The sequence below is a fragment of the Antechinus flavipes genome, chromosome 1 (genome assembly GCF_016432865.1).
Source record: "Antechinus flavipes isolate AdamAnt ecotype Samford, QLD, Australia chromosome 1, AdamAnt_v2, whole genome shotgun sequence".
In the NCBI taxonomy this organism is placed as follows: Eukaryota; Metazoa; Chordata; class Mammalia; order Dasyuromorphia; family Dasyuridae; genus Antechinus; species Antechinus flavipes.
Window position 1 is genome coordinate 393,288,285 of NC_067398.1, and position 17,269 is coordinate 393,305,553.

The 17,269-nt window shown below is 33.7% G+C and overlaps 1 protein-coding gene across 2 annotated transcripts in view; it reads left to right on the forward strand.

The window, feature by feature from the left end:
- The window catches only part of ADCY2 (adenylate cyclase 2), a 596,450-nt gene that overhangs the window by 317,176 nt on the left and 262,005 nt on the right, over positions 1-17,269 (forward strand). For both annotated transcript variants that reach the window (XM_051969830.1, XM_051969831.1), the window contains exon 4: positions 6,182-6,331. In XM_051969830.1, coding sequence (XP_051825790.1) covers positions 6,182-6,331 — 150 coding nt within the window. The remainder of the gene's footprint in view (positions 1-6,181; positions 6,332-17,269) is intronic.

Genomic DNA, 17,269 nt, shown 5'->3' on the forward strand with positions numbered 1-17,269 from the left:
GTCCAAGCTTCCTCTACAGGTGACAATGGCTGCACTCGGTCAATGTTGATTTCTAGTGCTGGGTGGATGTGGCCAGGTCCCACTATAATCTGGAGTTTAAGGGTCATTATTTGCCTTCTATATTTGTGTTGTTTGTTTTAAGGCTAATCTGCTGTAAAAACTGGCTTGCAACCAATTCAGAGTAGTCAACACTGCTGTAGATTCCTCTCAATAGCTTCCTCAGAAAAAATTATCAAAATGTGCATATCCTTTGATCCAGCAGTGTTTCTATTGGGCTTATATCCCAAAGAAATACTAAAGAAGGGAAAGGGACCTGTATGTGCCAAAATGTTTGTAGCAGCCCTGTTTGTAGTGGCTAGAAACTGGAAAATGAATGGATGCCCATCAATTGGAGAATGGCTGGGTAAATTGTGGTATATGAATGTTATGGAATATTATTGTTCTGTAAGAAATGACCAGCAGGATGAATACAGAGAGGCTTGGAGAGACCTACATGAACTGATGCTAAGTGAAATGAGCAGAACCAGGAGATCATTATACACTTCGACAACGATATTGTATGAGGACATATTTTGATGGAAGTGGATTTCTTTGACAAAGAGACCTGAGTTTCAATTGATAAATGACGGACAAAAGCAGCTACACCCAAAGAAAGAACACTGGGAAACGAATGTGAACTATCTGCATTTTTGTTTCTCTTCCCGGATTATTTATACCTTCTGAATCCAATTCTCCCTATGCAACAAGAGAACCGTTCGGTTCTGCAAACATATATTGTATCTAGGATATACTGCAACATATCCAACATATAAAGGACTGCTTGCCATCTAGGGGAGGGGGTGGAGGGAGGGAGGGGAAAAAAAATCGGAACAGAAATGAGTGTAAATATAATGTAATTATTAAATAAAAAAATTAAAAAAAAAATAGCTTCCTCAGAGTACAGAGCCCACACCACCCTGAGCTCTCCACTGTCTGTGCTTGGGTACCTGAGCTTAGCTGCCTGCCCTCAGTTTACCTCCCCTCCACACTTCTGTCTCCCTCACCCTATCCCCCCATGTCCAATTGCAACAGACCTTTTCTGAAGATTTTGAAATTATTTTCTGCTGGACAATTGTTACACCATAAATATTTTTAAGTTCTGTCATTCCAAAATTAGTTCAGAAGCTTGATTTGCTGTTAATTTGAGGGACATTGGGGAGAGCTCAGAAAAAGACATGTCTTCTCTCCACCATTTTGGCTCTACCCTTGTGTAAATTATTTTATAATTTTCAGCTGTTAATGTTATTAATCCTATTCATTACTAAAGATAATCTCCTTCATGCCTTTTTGCCTTACTTTATTATTCTGAAAGATATAGAATAGGGCAGCTAGGTGGCAGAGTGGATAGAGTGTCAGAGTTGAAGTCAGGAAACATCTTTTTGAGTTGAAATTTGACCTCAGTCACTTACTAACTATGTCATCCTAGGCAATTTACCTAATTGTATTTGCCTCTGATTCTTCATCTGCAAAATGAACTGGAGAAGGAAATGGCAAACAACTCCAGTGTCTTTGCCAAAAAAATCCCAAATGGCATTACAAAAAGTCAGACATGACTGAAAAAATGAATAAATACAACATAAGTAAGTCTTAAAGATTGCAAAGCACTATAAATGCAGTATCTTATTTGATTCTCACAATAATCTTGGTAGAAAAGAATTACAAGTATTTATTATCCCCATATTATTGATGAATAACTGAGACTCAGTGAACTTAGATAATTTGACCATATTTACAGTTAGTAATTGTCAAGAGATAGGATTCTAAATCTTACCCTCTTTCATTACCCCTACAGGCATCTTCATAATATTAACTATCCACCATTCTTCCTTCAGTCATGTGGTTCTTTTCTTCCTTCCCTCTACAGGCTGCTTCCTAGAGAGTGAGATGGAAAATAAAAAATAAATGTAACAACATGACACCAAAATAGAGGGATTGTAGACCAATGGTGAGAAGTTAGAGATGGAGACTGGATAGGGCCTATTTTTTGGCCATTAGAAACTTGAAGTGAATAGATTAAAGTCAGAGACAGGGTCATAAAGGGAATGAGATGGTAAAGAGGAAAGATTCCCTATTGTCTTCTTCATCTTTGTCTCCCCCTTCTTTTTCCAGTACTTAAAACAGCAACAAGATACTTATTAAATAAAACCAAATCAATTATATATCCATTGACCCACTACTAGGATAATTGTGGATAAGTGGGAGAAAAAAGAACATTTATATGTTTTAAAATATCTTCTACAGTCTCTTTGTGGCAACACAAAGAAAAAATAGCCTGAAATTGTGGGGATGCTTATCATTTGGTAATGACTGGAAAGTTGTAGAACATGATTGGGATGGAATACTCCTGTGCTATAAGAAAGAATGAGCTCAATGCTTTTAGAGAAACATGGATAGACTTGCAAGAAATAATGAAAAGTGAAATAAGCAGAAAGAAAACATTGAATGCAGTAACAATGATATTGTTTTAAGAACTGTTTTGAGCAGATAAGTCATTTTGACTATTATGAATATCCAAATCAATTACAAAAGACATATAAAGGAAGATACTATTTGTGTCTAGAGAAATAACTAACAAATAGAAGTAAGCTTTGAATGATTTTGTATATATGTACACATCTGTATATAAGGATAGCTATCTCTGGGAGGGAAGAAGGAAAAAAATAAATTTGTGTAACATTATTACATATTTAAAAGGAATAGTAAATTGTACATAACAGATTTATAGTTCAAGAACAATAATCTTTTATTACAAACAGGTCTTTTTATTTTATAAATTAAAAATAGAATAAATTTAAAAGTCAAAAATAAAATATCTGGTTCTCAGGACCTTTTACTCAGGATCCAGAATACATATCTTATAGTAGAAGAAAGGGAAACTTAGTCTAGAAACCTAACAAGGTTTTGAGTCTTTACTTAATGACTAGTCCTACTAAATGGTACCAGTCAAACATTTGCTAAAAAATTTTTCTATTTTCAACATTCTTTTGTCTAAATCACAGGAGTGGACATAGGGGACCAATGAAAAGGGTCAGATTCCTGTATTGAGGGAGGTCCTTTTACTATGAATGTGAGTGTGTATAGGTCTAGGTTTAGGAGAAATGATGAGTGAATAGCTGCATGGTAAACATTTTCCTATCCATCGTTTACATTTTTTATTGTTCCTATGCCAAAATTAAAACACTACAACTAAGTCTCTCTGTGTTCATGTGGGTAGACACTATACAATGCTAATATAATATGACTACAGGTTTTGTAAAATATGGCAGATTCTAGAGGAATATAGAGTTTTCCATAGGTGGAGGTTTTAAAGCAGATCCATATAATTTCTTATTGTTCATACTGTGCATACCTGATGAACTGATGAGATAATCTTCAAGAGACAATTAAGTGATTGAATATGGTCTGCTCTCTAAGAATTGTTGGGAAGTTGGAAAAAAGAAAGAAAAGAAAAAAAGAGAGAGAAAGAGAGAGAGAGAGGAGAGAGAGAGAGAGGAAGGAGGGGAGGGAGGGAGGGAGGAAGGGAGGAAAGAAGGAGAAGGAAGGAAGGAAGGAAGGAAGGAAGGAAGGAAGGAAGGAAGGAAGGAAGGAAGGAAGGAAGGAAGAGAGGGAGAAAGGAAGGAAGGAAGGAAGGAAGGAAGCAGAGAGGAAGTGAGAATAAGGGGGGATGAAAGGGAAGGCAATATTAGGAAAAAGACTAGGAAATATTAAGGGAAGAATTCAAATAGGCATAATTTTGACAATTTTTAAAAAAACACAACATTGAAACTAACATATCTCAGACTCTGGGATTAAAAGGTCATAACTGAAGAGCTAGAAAGGATCTTAGAGGCCACCTACTCCTAGCACTTTATTTCATATGTGTAAAAACTGACGCCCAATCTCATATTTATATATTTAGTAGGCAAAAATTTTAGCAGAGAATTAGTCATAAAGATTTTGCCCCTATTTTCTGTTTCCTATTTTATTTTATTTTTACAAAATCATTTTTATGCAATCAAAACTATCCATTCTATCTTCTGTGATAACTTCTGTCTCTCATTTGATCCCCACTTATTAACAGGTAATTTTTTCCTTCTTGTTTTTGTTTTTAAATTTTTAATCATGTGATCTTTTATATCTCAGTCATTTATAATGGTAACTTCCACTTATACAGGATGCTGTGGTAATCCTGATCATATCCCAGTATGACATCAGCTAGGTTTCTTTTATGGGACACTTTCATCTTTAATTTTGCTTTTGGAGAAATTTATTCTTTAATGTGTTTACATTCTTTTGGGCTTTATGTTTTCATGGGAGGGGGCAGAAATTCTACTCCTGGAAAACTATTATTGTTGTTTTTCATAGCAACATTTAATAACAGTGAAGTTTAGTATTTTGTTAGAACAGAGATGTGGGTGTGAGACAAAAGTGGCTTCTTGTTTGGATCTTCACTCCTTTCATCCCTTTGCTACCTTATACTACTGTTTTGCAAAGAGTTCCACACTAACAAAGCTCACAGTGTTATTAGTACTTAGGGCTGTCACTTTACAGCAGCAAAGGATGCCAGCATCTAATTAACTCTGTACATCTGAGAGCTGAAACTGAATTCGTCTTTAGGGAGTTACAAATCTCTTAGAAATAGGTGGTCAGGGAGTTCACCAGGACTTACTATTTTGACTCCAACTATAGTGAAGAGACTGATTTATGATCAAAGGATTTTCAAAGTTGTATAAAATTTTAGAGGTCATCTAGTACAATCTATTTTATTGATTGCTATAGAAGCCCAGGGAGGTTAAGGATTTGCCCACTCAGTAATTAGCAGAAGCAGGATTCAAATCCAAACAGTTTAACTTTAAATTCATTGTTCTTTCCATACTGTGCCTCCTTTTCCACCTCGCCTCTTGATATACATTTGGATTCTGATTCTGTCATCTATTTTATCATCTATCTGGCCCCCTACATGGAGGACTGTTTCTCATTGATTACTTTTACAACTAAAGGTTTCTGAATTGGTTATTGGCTCATAGAGACCTTAGATGTCACAGAATCCAGTGACCTCATTTTACAAATAAGAAAACAGATACGGAAAGCTAAAGGGACTTGATCAATGCCAAATGTCCATTTAAAGAACCTTATTTCTTATCCAGGATTTCCCTTATATTACTCTCATAATTACTCCCCAATATTACTCTCAGTAAGTATTAATCTATTCAATTGTTCTGATACTTCTGGTTTTGGCTTAATAATTTTTTTAAATTAACAGATGAAATTTTGTAACAGTAATCTAGGTGATTCTTAATAGTTCTATAGGAAGTCAGAATAATTATCTTAGAAAACAAAGGAACATCAGTGAAACTGTCCCTCAATAAATGCTGTTTGAAGGTGCTAGCAACTTTTGATGAATATAATAGCCATCAGAGTTCATATTATCTCTTGGTGATTGTTGATGAATATTTTTTTCTTTTCTACCTATTCATAATCTGGTATTGTCCTAACTTTCCAGTCTTCTGGATAGTTAGTTGCTACAGTGGATAAAGTGCTGAGCCTGAAAGTAGTAAGGTCTGAGTTCAAGCTAGACATACTTGCTATCACTGGAAAAGTCATCTAACCTCTCTCTACCTCAGTCTCCTCATCTGCAAAATGGGGTAAATAATATATTTGTAGGGTTGTGAAGCTTTAATTAGATAATATTTATAAAGTGCTTGGTGAAAGAACCTAGCACATAGAAGGTGTTTAATATATGTTGGGTCCTTCTTTCTTCTTACACTTTATGCTGGCCCACATTCTCTGCAATACATTTACACTGTCCTTGCTGTTCTTGACTTATAGCAAAATGTGTCTCTCTACTACATGCTTTCTGGACTAACTCTTCTGCAGAACTAAATGCTTTTCTTCCTCACTTTTAGCTACTGGAACCTCTAACTTCCTTCTACATTCAATCCAATGTAGCCTTCTGCAAAAGGCATCTCCACTCGTGACTAATACATTCCCTCTAAGATTACCATCCATTTTCATTGTTTGGGGGCATATTTTAGATATATAGTGACTGCTTATTATAGATGGTAATGATATACAAATGTGAGTTTCAGTAAGAAAATTCCTGATTTGTTGATTGATGAAAATCAAATAATAAAATATAATTACCATCTTTTTATTCCTTTAGATACTAGCAAATGTTATCATTTTCATCTGTGGAAACCTGGCAGGAGCCTACCACAAGCATCTCATGGAACTAGCTCTACAGCAGACCTATCAGGATACTTGTAATTGCATTAAGTCCAGGATCAAGTTGGAATTTGAAAAGCGTCAACAGGTAACATTAATTTTTATGTTTTGCCTATGTTAATATTTTCATTAGAATTGTACTGATGTGGTCATTCTAAATATAATAGTAGTCTGGTGAGTCAGTACAATGTCATCAGTTTGTACATTTTACACCTAGCACTGATGGAATTACAAATAGAAGACTTGGTCACTTGTCAAAAGAAGTTTTCAATCAGATATAATCCAATAACTAGAATATATAAAGTACTTATAATCTCCCAAGAATTTTGGGAAAACAAATATAGGGAGAAACATAATTCTTGCCCTCAGAGAGTTTGTATTCTAAAGAAAAAAGATAAAAGGAGTACGTGATAGAGAAAGTCTTTGTTAGATCAAGTGACTGGGACACAAAGAAAGCAGGACTCAGTCCTGCTTCAGTAACATCCTTTTGTTTCAGTTTCCTCATCTGTAAAAGAGACTCAGAATGTCTGGCTTCTGTGTATCCCTCTACTTCTAGAATTGTAATATTGTTGTTTTTGCTATGCAAATATATTACCTATCTATTCTTCCTCCTCCCTTAGTCTGACTCCAAAGTCATCATTCTTAACATGCTTCCTGAGGAGAGGCACTGATCTCTTCTGACCAATAGATTTTTCCAGCTCGGGGGTCCTGATTATTTGTTGGCATGAAGTATACAAGGGACAGGTCACTTAGATAGTGGTAATAGGGAAAAAATAGGAAATCTTGGGTTAATTACTTTTAAAGTGCTTTAAAGTTTTACAGATGAGAATACTGAGACTCAGAGAAGTTACATTACTTCTCTGATCACTACCAAATTTACTCAGAAAGAACCATACCCATAACTGTAATAGAGCTCTGTCCTTATAACAAATCATGTCTTTTTTTCTTTTTTTCATTATGCTATGCTACCTTAGATAAGTAGGACCATCTAAAGGATGACAAAAAAAAAAAGAGAATAGCAATAAAATAATAATAGTCTTATGATTTGCTAATAGCTTCCTCTGACAAAATGCATAATTGAATATTGAGAAATGGCAGATGATAAATTCCTTCTTTACAGAATAATGGACTTTAGAGCATGGACTGTGTGTTTTTGCTCTCTTTCTAGTTCTCATAGCACCTACTGAAGTATGTATTCTATTTAGCTGAATATTTAAGGAGAAACATAAATGAATGTGTAACTAAAGTTATTATTGCTTTATAGAAAATGCTAAGAAAGAAACAATTGGCAAAAAGGTATGGAACTTGCTAGAGTCCATAGCTATAGAAAGGTAGATTTTGTATGGCAAGGTTGGAGGTGAACACTGCATAAAATATTGAAGCAAAAGAAAAACAATGATTGCCAGAGCAGAGGGACAAGACCATTCCAGCCTAGCAATATAGGATAACTGTATTATCTCCTCACTCTACTTTTCTTCCACCAAGAATAATCTGAGTGAAGGGCGAACAACAAAAAGGTTAAAATTATAGAATTAGAGACCATGGTGATAGGAAAATCCTTTTCAGATCATGTTATCTAACTTATACCTGAATAGGAATTCTTTCTGTAAATAAAAATAAGAAGAATAACCTGAATTGTAGTCCATCCTATTTGTAATTTTATCATTGCTTGCTAAATGTTTCATTTACAAACTCCCCACACCTTAATTCCATAGCATTTACTATTTATTATTTTGCATGCAAGTAATACTCAGTAAATATTTTTAGATTAATAGAATAAATGGCAAAGTGCTCACTGAATGAATAGAATTGATGTGGAGCTGTGATCAGTATCACATCATAAGATAATTGAAAACAGGTGGTTGGATTTGATAAAGAAGCTCTCTTAAGTGATTATCCTTGGACTTTGCCTGTGACTTGTGAGATTCAAAAGGAAAGGGATTATTGCAGGAAGGGGAGAGAATAAGAGGATCTATTAGAAGATGGCAATGGATTAAGAATAGAATTTTTCTATTCTTTGGGAACCCTGAAATTTGAAAGTGCTTTTATTATATCCCTGATGTTCTCTAGAATATGATTTAAAGTTTACTCAGTGAACTGAGTATCATTTGGAATTCAATAAATGAGCATGCATAATAAAAGTATATACTTTTGTCATAGGGAAATTTTAATAAATGGAGAATATTTATCCTAAAATGAACAACTTTCCATACTTCAGTGAGGCAAGAATGTGTTAATAAACCACACAATTGAAGATTATCCTAAATAACCTATTTTTCTTGATAGCCAGAATCATAGTGCTAGCCACCACTGGCAATGGAGAAATTGGAATATAGCGAAGATATCTAGTATATTTACAAATAAGCTGTATATATAGCACATTCAACTTTAGGGCATGGTGGGACATCTGAGTGAGACATCTACTATTTATTTGATTTTCACAAGATCACATTTATTGATCTCTCAGAGCCCAGTCTATAACAGAAATTAGCCCCATGGTTCTATTTAAGACAACAGCTTTCTGTGAACATCCACATTAATTTTGGTACCATTAGTTTTTATTTCTTTCAATCAAAGTTACTTTAAAATGTATTGTGGCATTGGGAGCCATCAAACTCAGCCTTAATGTTGAAATTGTTGTGTTTATTTGGCTCCTGATTAGACTGATTTCATGGCATTCATTTCTCTTTTTGGAAACATGAATTCCATCTGCTCATTCATAGAGTAATATCATATAACCCACAGTTTGGATATGAAAAAAGACATTGCAGGTGATAGAATTCTCATACAGGAACATTTAATAGCTGAAATGGAATACTATGCTCTCTATAGTTGAATATGAATAGACTGAAGAATATTATCAGTAATAATATTTGTGGAGACAGCACGGTAAATAGAGCACCAATCCAGAAGTCAGGGGGACCTGAATTCAAATATGGTCTCAGACACTTAATACTTCCTAGTTGTGTGAACTCTGAACAAACCATTTAATCTAAATTGCCTCACCAAAAAAATAATATTTGTGTGACAATTGGCATTAAAAAAATCACCCAGAACACATTAAACTATGAAAGGCAGTAGGCCAGTTATGTAGCAGGAAGAAAAGTTGATAGATGGACAGTCTGAGACCTTCCAGAGTCATTATCAGAATTAGAAGCAAGATTCAAGTGTTTTGAGTGTAATCTCTATGAAAAATGTACATAGAACAGAACAAGAATATTTCAAGATAGGTTGGAAGGACAAGACTAAGCTGTGATCAAATGCTTAACAAATGCTCATTGATGATAAAAAAAAAAAGGAACTTTAGTGATCATTTCCTGGCCATTAAATAATAATAATAATAGGGTTTAATAGTGCTTTAAGCTTTACAAAGCACTATACAAATATTACATCATATCATCTGAGGCATATGCTATTATTATCATCTCTATTTGATAGCTGAGGAAATAGGCTGAGAGAGGTGAGAAAGGACTTGCCAGGTTTATACAGCTAATAAATGTCTGTGTTAGTCCAAGTTGTTTGGTTTATTAACAGATTTTTGCCTCACTGAAGTATAGAAAGTTGTTCATTTTAGGATAAATATTCTCCATTTATTAAAATTTCTCTAATGACAAAAGTATATACTTTTATTGTGCATGCTCATTTATTGAACTCCAAATGATTCTCAGTTCACTGAGTAAACTTTAAATCATATTCTAGAGAACATCAGGGATATAATAAAAGCACTTTCAAATTTCAGAGTTCCCAAATGAGGATCAGAAGGGATTTGATACTATACACCAAAATCTGGTGTATGATTTTGTACAAGTTCTGACATCAATGAAACCCAGCACATTTACCTATAAAATATAACAAACAAAATGATTTGTAATTTCTAATGTCCCTTCCAGATCTAAAATCTCACCATTTCTTCCACTTTACAATTTGCCCCAGCATACCTGCAGGTAAGATTTGCTAGTCAAAAAAAGCAATAAGGAAGATTTCAACTCAAAGGTTGAAAACTTCTGACTTAAACAATCTTCCTCCAAATATACATACCAATTAAAAACAAAATGTATAGGATGTCAAATGCTGTGTTATGGGAATTATATAGGAATGACTTTGAAAATAAAATCAAAGGATTTAGAACACAAATATTATTTAAACAACCTCCTCATTTCACATAAAAGGAAACTGAGATCCAGTATGATTAAAAGAATTGTCCAAAATCAAACAGGGAACATCAAAACTGAAATTTAAATGCAGGCCTTCTGACTCTAATAAAATCACAGTAGAGAGCAAGAAAGTAATGTAGGGCCTTTTGGAGGTATAGCCGTGGCCGTGATATGTGTAACTCAATAGTATAGATAATACCATGACGTTCCATTGTTTCCCATCCCCAACCACTTATCCTGAATTCTAGTAAATTTGTAGCATCCATCAGTCATAGAAAGGGGAGTGGAAGGAGGAAAAACACAAGGCATAATCAAAGTAAAATAGACAATGTAGGTACATCAGTGAGAGATCAAATAAATAGCAATTGATTATGTTTGTTTCAAGAAAGAAGAAAATACTGAATTTAAAAAATTAAATCGAGAAAAATTCTTTAAAAAGATTGAGAAAAGTTACAGAACTTAGTGAGATGCAACCTTCCTTAGGAATTAAATTAGGTCATTGTTAATTTTGAGCTTAGGCATTTAATTTTGTTTGGTGATCTTTAGAGAATCATAACCATCTTTTATGTACCCCAATTGTACCATAAAAGGCTCCTTATCAAGCCTGAAGAGGCCTGAAGGTTTTTGTGACTGGAATCTGTCAGGGTTTTTCATAAATTGAAGAGACATTGATGCAGAGCAATACAAGAGACCTCTTTTTCTACTGGTGAAGCCTGTTGTATGGAGAAGGCAATCAATAAGTCCTTGTTAAAGTGAATTTAATGGAATATTGCTTCGGTACAAGAATGAAAAGCTTGATTTTTTTTCATTCTTTCAAGAGAAACTGGGAATTTTTCTATTTGTAAACTATCCTTTTTTAGGGCATAAGTAATAGAATTTCAGATTTTATTAGTTGTTTTTAAACTGTTGCAGCAGAAGGATAATGAATCTCATAAAAATAGCTGATATTTATATAGTATTTTAAAGTTTACAAAGTGTTTTCATATGACATTTTTAAAATTTGTAAATATGAAAAAGCATAGATACAAAGATATCACATCAAACTTTAGATCTATTTCCCCATGTAGGGAACAGACAATGTATAAAGCCATTTTGGCTACATGCAAATGATTTTTGTTTAATTTTGTTGTTGTTGTTGCTCAGATTGTGTAGGTATATATGTATATGTTTGTGTTGCATGAAATGAGTGTGGGAGCTTCCTGGTACCTAAATGGTATTTAATAAATACTTACTGATTAACTGAAAAAAAATATAACCATCAAATTATTAGTATTATCATTTTAAAAGTTGTGATTCTGGGACTAAATAAAATCTACTAAAGATTGATTTAACTTTGCTATGAAGAACTTCTGAAGAATATTTTCAATAGTATGACTATTTTTAAACAAACAAAATTTAATAAACAAACAAAATATAAACACGAAGGAATATGATTAAATTAGTTGTCTGGGATTTCACATTTTACATGAAAAACAAAAGTATATAAGTGCTCCCTAAAATTTGGAATCAATTTGTAAAGTAACACTTCATTTAGTAATGTAACACTATATTTAGTTATATTTTAATGTCTTTATTGGAAATATCTTAAATTTCTATCAAATGGATAAGTATTAGTGCTATAATACTAATCAAGAAGAAATATAAATCTCCCATCTTAGCCATAATAGGAAGGAGTTTTCTTCTTGAAAAATGAGATTAAGAGAAGAATAAAAAATTATTGTTTCTAAGTTTTAACTAAGATTTAAAACCATTTGTTATGGAAAATTCTGGCAAAGAAAGAGTAGATTTTGTTCAAAGAAAAGCAATATTGCTACATTTTAAAATCTTTACATTCTAGTATATTGGTAACCTAAAGATTATGATTTCACAAAGACAAGCACATATGTTTTTACTTTTAGTATCAAGTATTGAATCTCTACTGTGTGAATTTAATTCAACCAATGAACAGGAAAGCACTAGAGATTTTTATAGTTATGTGATACGACTTTTGCCTTCAAGAACTCTATACTCTAGTTAGAAAAATAAGACAATTTAAAAGATAATAAGTATAGTGGGCTTCTGATAAATCTCTAAAAGGGTTTGAAGCCTGGCTACATGGGTTTCTGAAAGTTATAGTTTTAAGAAAGTAGTCTTATCCTCTTCCCTCCCTTGAAGAGTTTTGAAAACTCTCCTGGGAATGGTATTTGTATACAAGATGAGGATTTTTAGAACAGAAAATCTTGGCAACAGAAGCTTCTGTAGTGAGAGAGAAACTCTGTAAGAGAGATTCTGAACATAAAGAACATGGGAGTGATGAGCAATCCAAAACTCCACTGAGCAAGTTGATATTGCCCTCCACTGAGACCAATGAAACAAATATGATAAGAGCATGAAATATCTGATCTTTGGTGAAATGTCCCTTGGGTAAGAATTCCATTTTGGACATGTTAAATTTAAAATGCGTACAGAACACTGAGTTTGAGATATGTGATAAACTATTAGAGATGTGAAATGAAGTCAAGAGAAATATTGGAGCTGATAATCATTGGGATGAAAATGATAATTGAATCCACAAAAATTGATGAGATAGCCAACTCTTTCTAGTAAACATAAAAATATAGAGAAACATAAAATATGTCCAGACACATAAGTTTGTTACCATATGCCATGATGAGAGTTGTACATGAATAACTAGCATTGAAAACATTATCATACTAAAAATGATATCAGGCAAAGGGGTGATGGAGAAGTAAAATTGTAACATCCTGCAATAATAAGATGAGAACCATTAGATAGTTGGGCTGAAGAAGAACTTAAAGATTTGGTATGTCTATCTCAGTTTATAAAGAAAACTGAAGCTTCAAGAGGTTACATGGTTTGCTCTTAGTTACCCACCTACATAATAGGACATCCAGGATGCCAGTTTCATAACTTTTAATCCAAGGCTCTTCTGAATATATCATGTTACCTTTTAAATAGACCAAGATTATTGCATAATATGGCCATATCATGTTATTTATTTCTGGCCATGGCTGCCTATATTATTCATCTGAGTAAGAATTGTGAGAAAGGTTAAAAAAAAAAAAAAGCAAATGTCCAGGAAAGTACACATGATGAAAAATATCAAGGAAAAATGGAACTTAAGAGAGCATAAAAGAAGAATCTGAGGTAAAAGATAACTATTTCCCCCAAAACTTCAAAAAGAGTTGGGAATAGGGGAAAAGATCTAGAGATTTAATGAGGAATGATGACTAGAAAGCTTATGGTGATTTTTGAAAATCTCTAGATTGGTGCAAGCATAAAAATACACTCAAATGGAATATAAAATTAGAATATAATCTTAAATAGTAACATAAAGATTTCAAGCAGAGAAGCTTTTTCGGTAGATAGGATGGAATTTAGGCATCTTGGACACCTGTTCATATAGCTTTTTCAGCTCCAAAGCAAGAAAAATGATGGGAAAAGCAAATAAAGGAGATCAGAGTTTAGTGGGGATGCATTCGTGTTCTCCCAGTATAGAAACATTGTGGCCAGCAACCAGAAGAAAGAGAAGGAAGGATGAGGAAAGGAGAGGAAGGAAAGAGGATTGCAAGAGAGTTAAGAAAGCCATTCAGTCCTGCCCCTGATCTATCACCCTGGTCTCTACTACTTTTCATTGTGTCAGGTAATTTATAATTATCTGTTTTTTAGGTTGAATCTCTGACTACTCCTCAGCATACTCTAATGTCTGGAAACTACATCCTACCTCTATGACAGGTTTGATGACAAATAGAATTGTCTATCACTTAATAGGGACAAAACAATTTTTGAATTGTGAGTGGATAACCTCTTTGATAATGGAAAACCATGTGTGTGATCCAATAACATGATATACAGGAGTCTACTTTCCTGAAATCTCTTACTCTGGCTAGAGCTGAGAAAGACAAATTATATATCCTCACTGCCTCACCCCCCCCACTAAAAAAAAATACCTCCAAATGTATTATACTGTGTCTATTCCCAACTACAAAACCAAACTATTAATAATAGTTAAAAAGATAGATTCCTCAAATAACAGAATATTGGAAGAATCAGAGGAAGGTCTCTAGTACACTGAAAAGATTTTCTTTGGATGAATTAGGAAAAGAAATAAATGAGAATCAAATGGAATAATAGGGCAATACCATTATATTTGGAATGTTATGGCTTCTCTGAGCAGGATCTCGATTTTAAGAGCAAGCAATACATTTCATATGTATTGTGTTAAATATCCTAAAAATACTAGGATCAAAGTAGTGGCTTCATTATGTTATCATTCTATCACATGTTTAAAAGCCATTGGGTGCTGAAAAATGTTATTGAACTGAATCTTGTAAACACTAAAGTTTCCTCTCTTACTGATTGGTCCCCATGATATAGTGGTTATATTAGAGTTATTGTCACGAGCTGTCAATGTGCTTCCAGTGGGATGTATAGAAAAAGGAAGTCTTTTTATTGTGAACAATTCTATTTTTATGTCAAAGATGAGATACAAGCATGAAATCACTGGGCTGCTAACTTAATCCAGGTACGCAGCAGAATATGCATTTTAAGTAGCCCTATATTAAAATACTTGGCTTACAGATCCAATTGTGATGACAATATGCAAGGGTAATGAATCTTTAAAGCTGTGTTAGAGTTTGACATTGATGAGTACAGTAGTTAACATAATTACTATTTCAGTTCTTTGCTGGTGATTTTGTATTAATACACTGAGGGGAAAAAATGTTTGGAGGAATTCTTAAGGATGGGAGTTTAGAAGAGAGGGAAAGTAGGCATTGAGATGAATGTCAACACTAGCTGCCATCCTTTAAAAGGAGGCAGAATAATGACAGATTAAAAAACAGGGATCTGAAGATATAGCAAATTTAAATGAGTGGGATTTCTGAAAAGTTATGAGTGGGATTTTAAATGTCTCATTGAAAAACACAGCAAAACCCTTTCATTATAGGAGTGAGACATTTTACAAACTGACTTTAAATTAATCCAGAATGAGTGAAATCTGACTCTTGAGTGAGGATTGACAGCTCACATCCTCTCTCTCTCTCTTCTTCTTTTATTAATAAAGGAAAACTTTGAAAAAGTCCTTTTAAAACCAGACTTTCTTTTATATCCTGCTTTTAACATTTGCATAGATATGAATTTTATTTTCCATATGTTACCATTTTAGCAATTATTTTTATATTCATTTGGCTATGATAAAACAATTATTTTTGATTTTAAGCTTCAGAATAAGTTGGAAAGAAGAGCTTTGAGACTAAAGCCCCTTCACTCTCTAAAGAAAAGAGCAGCAATAAGATACAATCAATTAAAAATAAGAGCTTCTAGGGTGTACAAGATGACTTCCAATTTATCCCCTGCCTTTTATGATACTTCAGTAAGTCTTTTGTAATTCTCTCATCTCTTAAATAGGGATTATGATATTTAAGTTACTTACCTCATAGGATTAAACTAAGGAAAACACTTTAGAAATAGCAAAATGATATGTAAATGTGAGCTATTATTATTATTAATAACAATCCATTTGTATTAACTGCTTTATTGCTTCTTTGTTTTCAATATACTTCCTAGTGTTGGCAAAGACCAGATGGATAGGACGGCTTAGATTAGGCCACAACATTTCTGCAGTTTAGTCCCAGTTGCTCTGTCATCATCTAGTTTTATGATCTTAAGCAAAGAAATTAAAAGTTCTGGACTCATTATGATCTTTAGAGTTACAGGATTGAGCAAGGCAACTTCTAATGGACCTACTTTATATTTCTTTAGATATGTTTAATCCCTACCTCAATATAATCAAGGAAAGTCCAGATATCTCAATTAATATTGAAATAATTCTTCTATAATTATAGAAGTATGCCATGTGGTTGGCTAATCACATATGGTAACCAGGTCAATAGGGCCTTTAAATAGAGGAGGAAATATCCACTAGTATAGATTCCAAGTTTGGAAGTTTTCAGTTTCCTAGTTGTGTAGATATATCTTCATATCTACATTAGAGGGAAACAATTGGAAGTATTAAGGGAGGAGGCACTGAGTCCAAATGTGTTCTTATCTCTCTTCCATTGACAACATAACTGGAATGACTGGATCAGTCAGTAGTAAACAGTGCACCCAGCCAGGAGCAGAGAAAAACACCCACTGAATTGGAGAGAGAATTTGAAAGGAGAAGCCATACCACTGTTCATCTTTCATCTGAGAAATGAAAACCTCAAAGTTAGAGTAAAGCTGAAGAAGTACGTAACTTTTCTAGGTTAACAGTATCCTGTCTTTCTAAAAGGGTATAGTAGTAGTAGTAGTCCAGTCAAGAATTAGCATTTAAATCTGAAGGTAGAGGTGATAGAGATAACAACTGCCCAAGAAGGAATCAGCTCAAAGTACTGACCTGAACAGCACAGAAGTCATTCCCAACAATGAACTTCATAAGAACTCTCAAAGAGAGAAAGTTTCTAGTAGTTATGAATTATTCTTTGACACATCGCTATATCTGGCATGTGTCTCACAATAATTCTAATGTTAAACTTTAATTTTAGCCCATTTTTCCCATGTGCTATGTGTGTTCATGAGACAATGACCCTGAAAGGTTTTTTGGAGGATGGAAGCAGTGGGTGAGATGTTTGTGCCAACTGTTCTTATTTTATCCCATTAGTAAATTCTGTTGTTAAAAAATAGTAGTCTACTGGTAGAGAGTTAATAGGAAGCACTCCATGCTTCCTATTACAGTGTTAGAAATATAGTCCCACAGGGCCTTTATAATGCTGAGGGACAATAGCTTCTCCTCTGAGGACCTAAACTTTAAATAAAGATAAGTTTAAGAAGTAGCCTCAGAGGGGTGTTTCGCATATTTAAAATTATTGATTGCACATGGAGTGACTCTT